Below are 12,357 nucleotides of genomic sequence, written 5' to 3'. Positions count from 1 at the left end.
TTCTAAGTATAGTCCTTTTATATCTACAATTAATAGGATGTAGTTAAGATAACAACCTTCCAGTTGATCTTGTTGTATACTTAATACTATTATGAGACTATATAAGACGTTTTAAGATAAGTTTTAAGTAGATAATTCTCCAAATGCTATGGCTACAATAAATACCCATTTGTTGTAATTATTGATATCATTTGTAATCATGATGTTAATTTTGGGTTACATGTGGTATCAAAGCCAATTGTTTTGTGATCGTGTTAGAAAAAAATAGTTTTTCTACTATTTGTTCTATAATTTTTTTTATTGAACCAGGCTTCATTTTGAATCATTTAGAAACCATTGCCCCTAAAGACTTTTTTGCCTCATTTATCCTAGAACCTTTGGTTTTTTTTTTTTTTTTGTGCTTATTGGTGGGTTTGTCCTCCAAATCACTCTAAGATCCTAATCCAATCCTAAAACGCTTTCTCCACGACATTTAAAAAATAAAACCTATACCTTGGGCTTATCTTCTTTCTTTTGCCTTTTTAAATCTCTAATCTAGTCATATTAAGGACACAGTGGACAACACGACATGAAATATGGAGTGACCCTCCCGAAAATTCCGTTTGGGAGGGGCATTTCCACACAAAAGTCGGTAGAAACTGATGTATGGAGTTATTTGCTGACTATAGCGTAGTGGTTCCCTCTACATTGGACATAAGCTTTTGCCAAAGGGAGTTGTTTTATATTTGATGATATTTTTTGTTCATACAAGCGTTTTCTCAGTATGGAGGAAGAAATATTATCAAAACCTGGTAAAAAATTTCTACTCCAACCTAAATCTTATGGAAGGAGTGAAGGAGTTGGCGTTCACCTCCTATGACAAGAGAGTTGATATCTCCATGATGATTAGTGCGCTCAACTCACTATTGAGACACCAACTGACAGGTTGAGAAAATGTGTAAAAGAGAATTGGTCGACCAATATAACATGTTGAAAGCTCGTACAAAATCAACATCAAGGACCTTGGGGTGGAAATTGTGTCACACTTCCTCGGCCCATGCAAGAGTACTTTCTCACACCTCACCGCCATCGATTCTGGATGTGAGCTCTATCACTAGGGTGCAACTTGACTATGCTTCTCATTGTACACCAAATGATGGATGTAGCCAATAACCCAAGGACTAACAATTTGCCATTCACGTAATCCATTACACTGATTTTGGTGCACAAGGTTGTGAACTTACCCTTGAGCATACTCTAGTGGTCCGAAGGAAATTGACCATTGGTGATGTCAAATTTGAAAAATTCGGGTACAAGAAGATTCTTGGGGAATGGGTCCCCAAAGCAAACTAGGAATAATAAGCCTCATATAGAAGAAGCTTTCGGAGATTAAGCGAGCTGGTTCGTGAACCGATCGAACAAATTGCATTCATTAAATGGAAGAGAGGTGATGTCTCTTCTAGCTTGGAATTCATAATTCAACTAGAAGAAAATGTGGTAGAAATTAAAGAAAATCATAAGCAAATCATGGTCGCACAAGTATGCTTGGAAGACTTACTTTATAACATTTTACTTGTGTGTCACCGGTGTCACCATCCTCATTGAAGGAATAGGTTTGGTTTCTTATCCCCTTTTTTACCTAGGTTTGAAATTTTATATTCTTTTTGTCTATTATTTTGATAATATGTAATTGATGTCATTTTGATATATGTAATCACTTATTGAAATCAATGAAACTTCTCTTGATGTCTCTATAAGGGCAATCTACTATTCTTTTTTATGTATGACAAAAAGGGGGAGAGAGAATTTATATGCATAGCTTAAGGGGGAGAATAAACATTAAAAGTTAAATTAAAGTTTTTAAAAAATTGCAATTCACAACACAATCACTTATATATAAAAAAAATCAAATAAGAGATTTGTTTTTGCATTTTATAAGTTAGGTTTTGTCATCATAAAAAAATGGGAGACTGTTGACCTAGGTTAACTCATTCCCAAATTTTGTTGACAACAATCTTATGCTAAGTATGCTAATAAATTTACAATTCATAAGTATTTTAGATACATTTCTTTCAAGTGACTCAATTGCAAGGTGTATGAGGAGCAATCAACAAATCCGATATAAGACTCAAGCTTGAATGAAAAATTAGTCACATTGAAGAAGCACTTTAGAAAAAAACAAGGTGTAGATATTCTCTAAGGTGTTTCCGAACCATAGAATTGCAAACATTTGTATGAACAAAGTGAATGAAATGTTCCAAAACCTTGTTTTCCAAGTTCATACAAATGTTTTGGGACATTTCATCACTTTTTAGGTTTTTATAATGCAAAAACTTTGAATTTACAAATTACAAAATTGCATGATCGATCAACTTATACAAGCTTGAAAGATCATACACTGGCAACAAGCTTGCAGTATATAGGCTTGATCGATCAACCAAAATGTGTACAAGCCAAGTTATAAAATTTGATCAATCAATGCCCCCTAGGCACGATAGATTAACCAGATTGTTGCTAGTGAAGCTTATAAAACATGATCAGTCAACCCTCGTAAAAGCACGATCAAACAACCTATGTCATTGATCGATCAACCACTTTACATTGTCGATTATAAGCTAAAAATATAGTCGTTGGGAGTCAATTAATCGATCATACCTTTACATTGATCAATCAACCTACTGTCCAACTTTATGAAAATAGTCTTAAGCGACTATTTTTGCCAAGAATCTTATAAATAGAGACCCCAGTTCATCCCTCATGAGAAAATGAGTATTTATTGGCAAACCTACTCATTCAAAGATTATTTTTCAAGTGCATACTTCCAATTTTACTTAATTACTAAAGCAATCTCATATTTCATTCAAAATGCTTAAAATTTATTGTTTTCAATTGTCCTTCCTAGTTCTCTCAACTCCCAAATCATTTCATCTATGTGCCTAAAGTGTAGGAAGTTTGGAGACACTCTAAGGAATGGCTATCTTTCCATTGAAAGTGCAAGTTTTCTATTTATCTTTTATATTTTCACTTTCAACAAAGGGGTTTTCTAAAGTAGTTAAATCTATAAAGAAATTGCCCACTAGAGTTAGAATCTAGTTGTATTCAATCTATTTAGAAGAGATTTAGGTTCTGTAATATGATAGTTTACTTGGGTTAAAGAGAGCCAGAATTTCTTTATTTTTAATTTATGCTAGTAGAGTTTATTAGTAAAAAAATTCTAAGGGTTCTTGGCGAAGATTAAAGCTAGGAGAACATCGAAAATAAAAAAAAACTTGGCTTCCTTGTGGTGTGTGCATTTTTACTTAAGTTCTTTAATTCATCTTACATATGCAACACTCAAATTTTATTTTATTTTCTCAATTCACCTCCTCTTGAGAAGCCACCTAGGCCAACAATTTGTTCATAATTATACAAATGAGAAAAAAATTTGCTCACACTATCAAATTATGTTAGACTTAATTAGTTATACATGGAATGAGGTAATCTTTGAATATGCAAAAAAGGTTGAGATCATTTATAAGTTCTTGAACACTAAGTAAAGAAATGTGTACAGTCTTTTGGTCAATTTGGTGTTCAAATTCATTTTATTTGAACTTATTGTACATAACCAAAGATTGATTTGGTGAGAACTTCTGTAACCAGTGGCTTCGACCTTCAGATTCGTGGTCACATAGAGGGTTTTTAAGTGTGAAATCTTGTATGAGTGTGTGCCTAATCAACATAAAAACAGGTTTTGAACTAGATAATTAGTTTTGTTTTTTATGGAATTGGGTTTAGTTGCCATTTCAAGATCCAATATAGGCATTTTGGCTATGATGTAAACAAAAAGAATATGTTTTGGTAAGAGTCATAAGTCATAGGTTTAGTAAGTTCTAACTGGGTGAATCTATTTATTCAAAATTTTATTAAGTTTGATTTTACTCGTATTTATAACATAAAACTATAATAGCAAAGCGGTAAAAGTTACAAAAATTGATCGTCATATTATGTTGGTCTCAAGATTCTTATTGAGATAATTTTGATGATAACAAATACTTTTAAGTTACTAATGATGTATACTAAAGAAAATCATGTAGCACAAAAAGGTATCAAAGAAATTTTTGACACCATCCGTTCGATTGTCCAAGGTTCAATTGAAAGATCCACACAAAAAGAGAGCAATGAGCTCAAGCCAAAAACAACAACAGGTAGGGGTGGCTTCGAGCCGAGCCGGTTCGCGAGCCGGCTCGGTTCGGCTCGGTATCGGCTCGGTTCGATTCGTCATTTTTCGAGCTCGAGCCGAGCTCGAATACAGAAATCGGCTCGTTTACCTTAACGAGCCGAGCTCGACCGAAGCTAGGTTCGGTTCGTTGGTTCGCGAGCCGGCTCGAAATGAGTCGGATCGGCATGAATCGGTACGGGATCGCGAGCGAGCGGGGGAGCGGGAGCGGGAGCGAGAGCGAGGGGGGGAAAAATTTTTCCTCCCCCCTCGTCACCGCCGACCCCTCCCATCGGTTGTTGTCGCCGCCTCTACCGCCGTCGTAGCTGTTCTCCGGCGTCTATACCGCCGTCGCAACTGCTCGCCAGCCGCCTCTGTGTCCGTCCGTTCGATTTCTTCCTCTCCTCGCCGTCGCCTCTGTTTCCGTCGCCGCCGCTTCCGTCACCGCCGATTCCGTCGTCGCCGACTCCGTCGTGGCCGTCATCTCCGACGATAAATCCTCCCCGGCGCCGTAAGCCCCTTCCGTCGGGGTCGTCTCGGCGGAAAACCAGAACAGGGGAGAAATAATCTCCCCCTTCCTCGCGAGAAGATGATCTCGCACGTGCGATTTCGCACGTGCGAGATCATAAAATAAAAAAAAAACTTTTTTCTCTGGAAATTTTTTTTTTTTATTTTATAGAAATAATTTTCTTTAAACTATTAGTGTCTCATGTTTTTTTAAACACTTTTCTAATTGAAATTTTTTATTAAAAATCATATAATTTTCAAAGTAAGATTTTTTGTACCAAGATGGGGTAGAAAACTGTATAGAAAATTTTTGAATAAGTATTTAACAGTTGATGCTGTAATACTTTTAGCATGAAATAATTTTCATTGCAATTTTGTGTTTGATATTTTATTTAATTAAAAATTTATCGATAAGTATAATATTAGATTGATTATTAATTTTTATTTATTTCCCTAGAAGAGACAATAAAAGGTCCATTTAAGTTTCCTAAGAAAATTTTAAAATATTTCCTGTAATTTTCTAATAAGTCACTAATAGTAATAAGATTTTATTTAAAGGTTTTTTTGGGAATATGTATCATAGGAAAAATATTTTTAGTTTTTCCTAGAATATAAATTTTTATCTAGGGGCACTAAGGAGGCCATAATAAATTATGGCCAAATTCAAAAATTACAAAACAAGCTAGACAACAATTGGAGTAAAAAATATTAATATTGGTGCATTTTAATCCATTATTGAAATTCAATCCTGAACCTCCCCTATCATTATATTTTTTAAAAATGTATGCATAATTTTATATATAATTTATTCAAAGCCACCCCTACGTGCGAGATCATAAACAAGGAAAAAAAAACTCTTTGTCCCTTCCTCATGGCTCTTAAATAAATTGAAAAGATATTTTAGTAGAAATACGTTTCCAGAGACTAGTTTTTTCAATAAATATTGAAAAAACGTTTTTAATAGAAATATAGGGACCATTAGTGCCTCGTATTTTTTCAAAATATTTTTCTAATTATTAATTCTTTTTAAAAAATCCTATAAATTTTCAAGTACGATTTTCTTGCCAAGATGGCTTAGAAAACCATATAGAAAAATTTTGAATAAGTATTTGACAGTTGATGATATAATACTTTGAGCATGAGGCAATTTTCATAGTAATTTTGTGTTTGACATTTTATGTGATTAAAATTTTATCGATAAGTATAATAATATATTAGATTAATTATTAATTTTTATTTATTTCCTTAGAAAAGGCAATAAGAGGTCCATTTAATTTTCCTAAGAAAAATTTAAAATATTTCTTTTAATTTTTTAGTAAATATGTAATAGTAATATGATTTTATTTAAAGAATTTATAGTTTTTATTTGGGTGATTGTAAATTGATATTGATATTTTATTTAATTTTGTTGTGTTTGATTATTGTATGGAGTTTATTTATAATGTTATGCAGTGTATGGAGTGTTTAGATTATTTTATGGAGTGTATACACAATTTCATGAAGTGTTTATGGAATGTATAGACAATTTTATGGAGTGTTTATGGAGTGTTTATGCAGGTATTATGTATATTGATTATGCCCAATTTTAAGTAAAGGTCATGCCGAATTTTATACAAGTATTATATATATAAATTATGCTCAATTTTAAGTAGAGGTTATGCCCAATCTTATACACATTATATATATATAAGTTATGCCCAATTTTATGTAGAGGTCATGCCCAATTTTATATAAAATGTATGCATAATTTTATATACATTTTATTCGATATATATTTTTTGAAAAGTTTTAAATGTATGTTGAGGCTCGAGCTCGGCTCGAAGCTCGGCTCGAAGCTCGGCTCGAAATATTTAAATCAAGCTCGACTCGAACATAGGCAGGTTCGGGCTCAGCTCGGCTCGATGCCACCCCTAACAACAGGAAAGTGAAAATTGTTTGATTGATCAACCCAAAAGGATGCTCAACAAAGTAGACAAGCAAAGACCATCCAATTGAATAGAGAGTAGTCAATTGCCCGTCCTGCAGGAGAGAGAAAACTCTCTACTACAAATTCATTTTCCCCGTACAAGTGAATGGCTAGCACAATGAAGGCAAGCAGAGAAAGATTTTCTCTTTGTGAGGGTGTGTATTATAATTTGGTAGCATAAATTTCTATGTGAGTAACACTGTAATTGGCATTAAAGCTAATTTATTTTGAGTAGTGTTTGGCAACACAAACATAGTCGATTAACCCGGAGGTTTAAAGACCTTTGGAGTGGATTAATAATCAAGATAATATTGTGAACCACTATAAAATCGATACGTGCTCACTTTTCCTGAGCTCAGCAAGTTGGCTTTTAGTAACTCCAGATCAGGAAGTTATATTTCCGGCTCGTAAATCCCTTTTCATTTATTTGGCGCCTGCCTGGGTTAATTGAGGTCAAGATTAGGCGTTGCTCTTCGGAGGCGACATCCGTTCACTGGCCTTGTCTGCGCGTTGTTCTTCTCCTAGGGTTGCAGTCCTCGCTGGGCGGCCGCGGTAGGAAGTTGTTGTAGGACTGCAGGTTACTTGTCGCCTGCCGATCGCATTAAGAATTTTAAGAATCTGCTGAAGGAATGGGATACGAAAATGATCCGTAAGCTCTGTGGATTGATTCTGCTTTTGTTTTACTTCTTGGACTTATTTAGTTTATTTTTTTATTTTTTATTTTGCCGTTCTTTTCTTTTTGGGATTTGTAATCTGTTTGCCTATCGGAGTTTTAGGGTTGTTGAATAGCTCCCGATGGCAAAAAGGTTGATACTGATTTGCATTCTGTTGCTTGTTTTTAATTTGAATTTTTAGCATTAGCATTATATGCTAGAAAATTCAAGTTTCAGATCTTGGGTGCTTACTCGAATTGACGGTGTAAAACTGGATCGTTCAGAAATATTTTCTTTTTTCGGGACGTGATGTAGACATAGCATTTTTACTTGAGATATTAGGGCTTCTTAATAAATTTGTTGATGCAAGTTGCCCTTTGGAGTTGGGAGTTTTCCCCTTGTATTTCTCCTCCTGTATCTTGCTTTTTCTATAAAATTATCATTATTGAAAATAAAAATTTATTGACGAAAATCAATTTTCTCATCGTCCTTTAGCTGTATCAACATTGTTTTGGGATCAGCTTATCTGAAATTTCATTGTGTTTTAGCTTCTGCCTAAATACTTTCTAATTTCTACAATTTATCTCTTTTCACGTGGAGGAAGGCATTAGGCATCTGAAGTTACAAATTTATGCTATTTGAGTTTGGCTGATCGATTTTTCAACTAATGTATAGTTACCGAGATGAAGATGGGGAGCCATTGATGGACTTCGATGAACAGTCTGACCGTGAACAATCCCTTGAGCACGTAGAGGATGACTGGCGGCGTGAGCGATCACCGACACCTGTGCTCGATTCTTTACCAGATGAAGCTGGTCCATCCAAAGGGAAGCCTAGAAAGAGGCTGGTGAAAAAGAGTGTTGAAGAGGAAACACTAGATTTAGAGGATGAAAATGTTGCTTTGAGGTCGTTTGGAAGAGGGAACTTTTCAGATGAGGAGGATTCCTCTAGGAAAAGAAAGGTGGGGAAAGATGGTAGGAGCGAAAAGAAGGAGAAGAAGTCAAAGTCAGATAAGAAACTCAGGAATGGGATGAAATTAGGGTCCAAGGATATGGCCTCTGGCAAGTCAAGAGATCATAGAGGTGATTCAGAGATGAAGGAGATGTGGGATACCGTTGCTGGGGTTGATTCTGAGGTAATCCTTTTCATTAGTTTGACATTTGTTAGGTGGTGCCTTCATTAACTAATACTTTTGGTTGTGTGATTTTTTGGAGAGAAATTTAGGACATATTTGGCTTAAGTTTTGATCAAAGTTCTTTTATCATATATTGATTACTCCATATCTTCTTATGTCAATGAAATAGGATGATAAGGAGGGTGTTAGAACCTTGGATGATGATGCATTTATTGATGATAATGGTGTGGATCCAGCTCATCGATTTGGTAGTGACAATGAGGGCTCTGCTGGGGATGCTCCTCAGGTTCGTGCTTCATTTAATATATGTTTTGTTTTATTTCATTTCATGAATGTAATGAAATTGTGATGATTGAAGGCACTTGTGGAGTCTTATTGATATGTTATGTGGAAATAAGTATGTGCATTATAACTCTTTGTTCTGATACCTTATAGGCAGAAGAGGGTGAGGAAGATGATGAAATTGATCAACTATTTAAAATAGGGAAGAAGAAGAAAAAAACTGAGAAAACAGCTGCAGAAATTGCATTAATCGTTGAACATCTTATGGCTGAACTTGAAGTTACAGCTGAAGAAGATGCAGAGCTAAATAGGCAGTCTAAGCCTGCTATCAACAAACTGAAGAAGTTGCCCTTGCTAATTGAGGTCCTCTCAAAGTAAGTTGGTCCTAAAGTGCTTCTTTTGGTCCTACTGGAGTACGAGGTTTCTTTTTGGTTGGTTGATAATATCTGGCTCTTTTGTATTGTTTGGATGTACTTTTGCAGGAAGCAACTTCAACAAGAGTTTTTAGATCACGGAGTATTGACTCTTTTGAAGAACTGGCTTGAACCTTTACCAGATGGTAGCTTACCTAATATAAACATCCGAACGGCTATTTTGCAGATTCTGTCTGATGTATGTCTGTGCTTTCCATTTGTTTGTTTCCCTTGATATTTGTTGTGTACATGTATGTATGTGTTGGTTCATCCATTTAAGAAGCTTGTTTCATTATGCTCTTGCTTATCCACTTCTTTGATTGAAATTGTGATTTGCTTCTTTTTGTCATGCAATATTTTTTATGCAGTTTCCTATTGATTTGGAGCAGTATGACCGGAGGGATCAATTAAAAAAGAGTGGTCTTGGAAAGGTGGTCTATATGTTTAATATGTATACTGTTTATCATTTTTGAGTGTTTGAGTTGAAAGACACTAATATATATTTCCCTGCAGGTTATAATGTTTTTATCAAGATCTGATGAAGAAACTACATCAAACCGGAAGCTTGCGAAGGAATTGGTTGATAAATGGGTGAGGAGATTGGTTTTAATTTATAGTGGTAGAGTATCTCATGAAGCAATTAGTTTGCTATATACGAATTTAAAATGCTATTTGTTTTGTTAACCAAACCTCTCGTAAATCTCCATGAATATACTTTTATTTTATTCCTTAGTTTGCTGAATCTTAATGTTTCTGATATTACACAATACTCCTGTTTCTCTGCTGGAAGTGGTTGACAGTTCTCTCCTTGTCTCTGCTGTCAAATCTGTTTTTTTTTTTTTTTTTTTTCTGAATTTCTTGCAATAGGATTTTTTAGAAGGATTTCTATCAATAAAAAGCTTTCTTTTACTAGACACCATTAGATTTATAGCATGCTCCGTAGGGGTTTTGCTTTGTGTTTCTGCCAAAAAAAGAACTAGGTGTGGTCTGCCTTGTAAGTTGTCTCTTTGTTGGGAGAGAGAACATTGGCGGCCCCTCCTTATCTGTGAATTAAAATTTAAAACTGGTCCTCTTATATTCCGCTGATATGTTTTGCAGAGTCGACCAATATTCAACAAGAGCACCCGCTTTGAAGACATGAGAGGTTTTGATGATGAAAGAACACCCTTTCGTCGACCATCTGCAAAGAAGTATATAATCTGACCTTTCCTGTTGCTGACACTAATATTTGAACTTGACTAATTAAAAAATGATATTTCTAATTACCTTTATCAATTTTTATTAATCAGGGCTGTGACAAAAGCAGCTGGTCTGGAATCCAGAGATGATGATCTTGACTTGGCTGGATATTCACAGTAAGTGAAAACCCCTGAACTCCTTGCCAGTAAAAAGACTGACATACGCACATGCACATTGCACACTTTAGTACCCAGTAATACTAGGTGCTAAGATTTTAATATGGTAAAATTTCAGGGAATCGAAATCTGGGTCAAGTATGTCTGCTCAGCGGTTTCATGCATCAAGGCCTGAAGCATTACCTTTAGATTTCATGATCCGTCCTCAATCAAAAATTGATCCAAACGAAGTAAGAGCTCGGGCTAAAAATGTGGTGCAGGATCCGCGTAGGATAAAGGTAGGTTATTTTCCTTTCTGTGGTAACTTGTTCTTTTCAAGTTATTGAGAGCGAAAAGAATTATGGATTTTGAAGTACATAATTTTATTCTAAACAGATTATGTGAATAGAAGCTTTTGGTTGTTTGTACTTGCGTTATCAACTTGGCTTACTAGACTTAATTTTTTAACAAGTTTTACCTGGTGGGGTGTGCAGATGAATAGGAAGCTCCAGCAGTTGAAAGCACCCAAGAAGAAGATGCTTCAAGCTACTAAGTTGAGCGTAGAAGGACGTGGGATGGTCAGATTCTGTTAGCCTGTAAAAGCTGATATGTTGGTGTAGGCGTGGGGCAGGGGATACGACGTCGTCGTAACTTAATAAGTTTCTATTTTTATGCTCTTGCAAATTTCTCGACAAATTCTTGCCGAGCTTTTCGCACTGAACCGAGTCGATTTCTGAAGAAATAATTAGTATTGCTCTTTTTCTTGTGATTGTTCCCTTGCCGATTGCTCTTTAATTTCAACAGCCATAGAGAGAGGCTCCCATTGTTGCCGAAAGTGGAAAATTTTCCTTTTCTTACTTAATACTAGATTTGATGTGATGGGCATAAGCCTGATCGGTACCATATGTTGAAACTGTTTTATTTGTAATCACCTCCTTTTCAGCCCCCGTCATTATTTCATGCAAAACGGAGTAAGTTTGTTTAGAGTCGGAGAATAAATACGATGCAAAAAAGAAAAAAAGATGTAGAACAGCTTACCCAATCTCAACGTTCGATGCTTCATCCAGCATGGAAAATAATTACCAATGGTGCCGTCCAGGGTCACCTGGAGTTTGTTTGAACTTTCAAGTCATCATGTAACCTCGGAATTGTGGAACAGGACCGTACCAAAGAAGCATCGACATATTACAGAGATGGGTCTTGGCAGGAAAGTTTCAATACAACAGTTTCTGTTATTAACAAATAGCCTTTCCCATGGAAAATCTCCATCCGGGTTTGTCAACTAAACAGATTTTTGAAGTTCATGTTCATGTTAATCATCTACATGATCTTTATCTTCGCACTTCATGTGTGCTCTGGAAAATAATTTCCATTGTTAGTGCCCCAACATGAGAAAAACATAAAAAACAAGAGAATGCCTACCCCAAATTAAGTAAAACAACCATTATTACTATATGAATAAGTTATTTAATGTATATGCATTAATTTAATGATTATGTGAGCTAATAAAATAGGCACATGATTAATTACAAGTAATAAATAAATAACGTTATAAATTATTTTTTAATAACATAAGATATATTTTAATATTAAAAACCACTAATTTAAAACAATAATAAAAAAATAATATAATAAATAAATTTATATATTTATCAATAACATAATATATTTTATGTATTACTAATTAATAATATATTGTCACAAAATTTAAAACCATTGGATTAATTAATTATAACAATGGGATAATTAAACCAAAATAATTTATCAAATATTTATTTTAATAATATTTTAATTATGACTATTAAATTACTATTTTAATATAGTAATTATAAAATAAATATATTAAATAAATAAAAATAATTATTTTATAAATAAAATTATAAATTAGTGATT

General features: G+C 34.4%; 1 protein-coding gene across 1 annotated transcript; it reads left to right on the top strand.

Annotated features, from left to right (window-relative positions):
* The first annotated feature begins 7,028 nt into the window (after positions 1-7,028).
* On the top strand, positions 7,029-11,231 carry LOC137934970 (protein IWS1 homolog 1-like). The gene is made up of 11 exons (XM_068779580.1): positions 7,029-7,296; positions 7,976-8,435; positions 8,605-8,721; positions 8,871-9,091; positions 9,200-9,329; positions 9,499-9,561; positions 9,644-9,721; positions 10,229-10,320; positions 10,420-10,485; positions 10,604-10,763; positions 10,959-11,231. Exons 1-11 carry the CDS (start codon positions 7,277-7,279, stop codon positions 11,055-11,057), a joined length of 1,506 nt encoding a protein of 501 aa, XP_068635681.1. The 5' UTR covers positions 7,029-7,276; the 3' UTR covers positions 11,058-11,231.
* The last annotated feature ends 1,126 nt before the right edge of the window (positions 11,232-12,357 follow it).

This window comes from Aristolochia californica, unplaced genomic scaffold (assembly GCF_029961685.1).
Source record: "Aristolochia californica isolate CCGP_79_NKW_82.1479 unplaced genomic scaffold, dmAriCali1.0.hap1 SCAF_10, whole genome shotgun sequence".
Taxonomy (NCBI): domain Eukaryota; kingdom Viridiplantae; phylum Streptophyta; class Magnoliopsida; order Piperales; family Aristolochiaceae; genus Aristolochia; species Aristolochia californica.
Note: the sequence above shows the minus strand (reverse complement) of the source record. Positions and strands in the feature narration are given on the sequence as shown.

Excerpts from the sequence above, each read along its gene's own strand:
- LOC137934970 (XM_068779580.1), top strand. The coding sequence starts at position 7,277 with ATGGGATACGAAAATGATCC. Across the intron at positions 9,092-9,199 it reads CTAATTGAGGTCCTCTCAAA|GAAGCAACTTCAACAAGAGT; the intron begins GTAAGTTGGTCC and ends GTACTTTTGCAG. Across the intron at positions 10,764-10,958 it reads AGGATCCGCGTAGGATAAAG|ATGAATAGGAAGCTCCAGCA; the intron begins GTAGGTTATTTT and ends TGGGGTGTGCAG.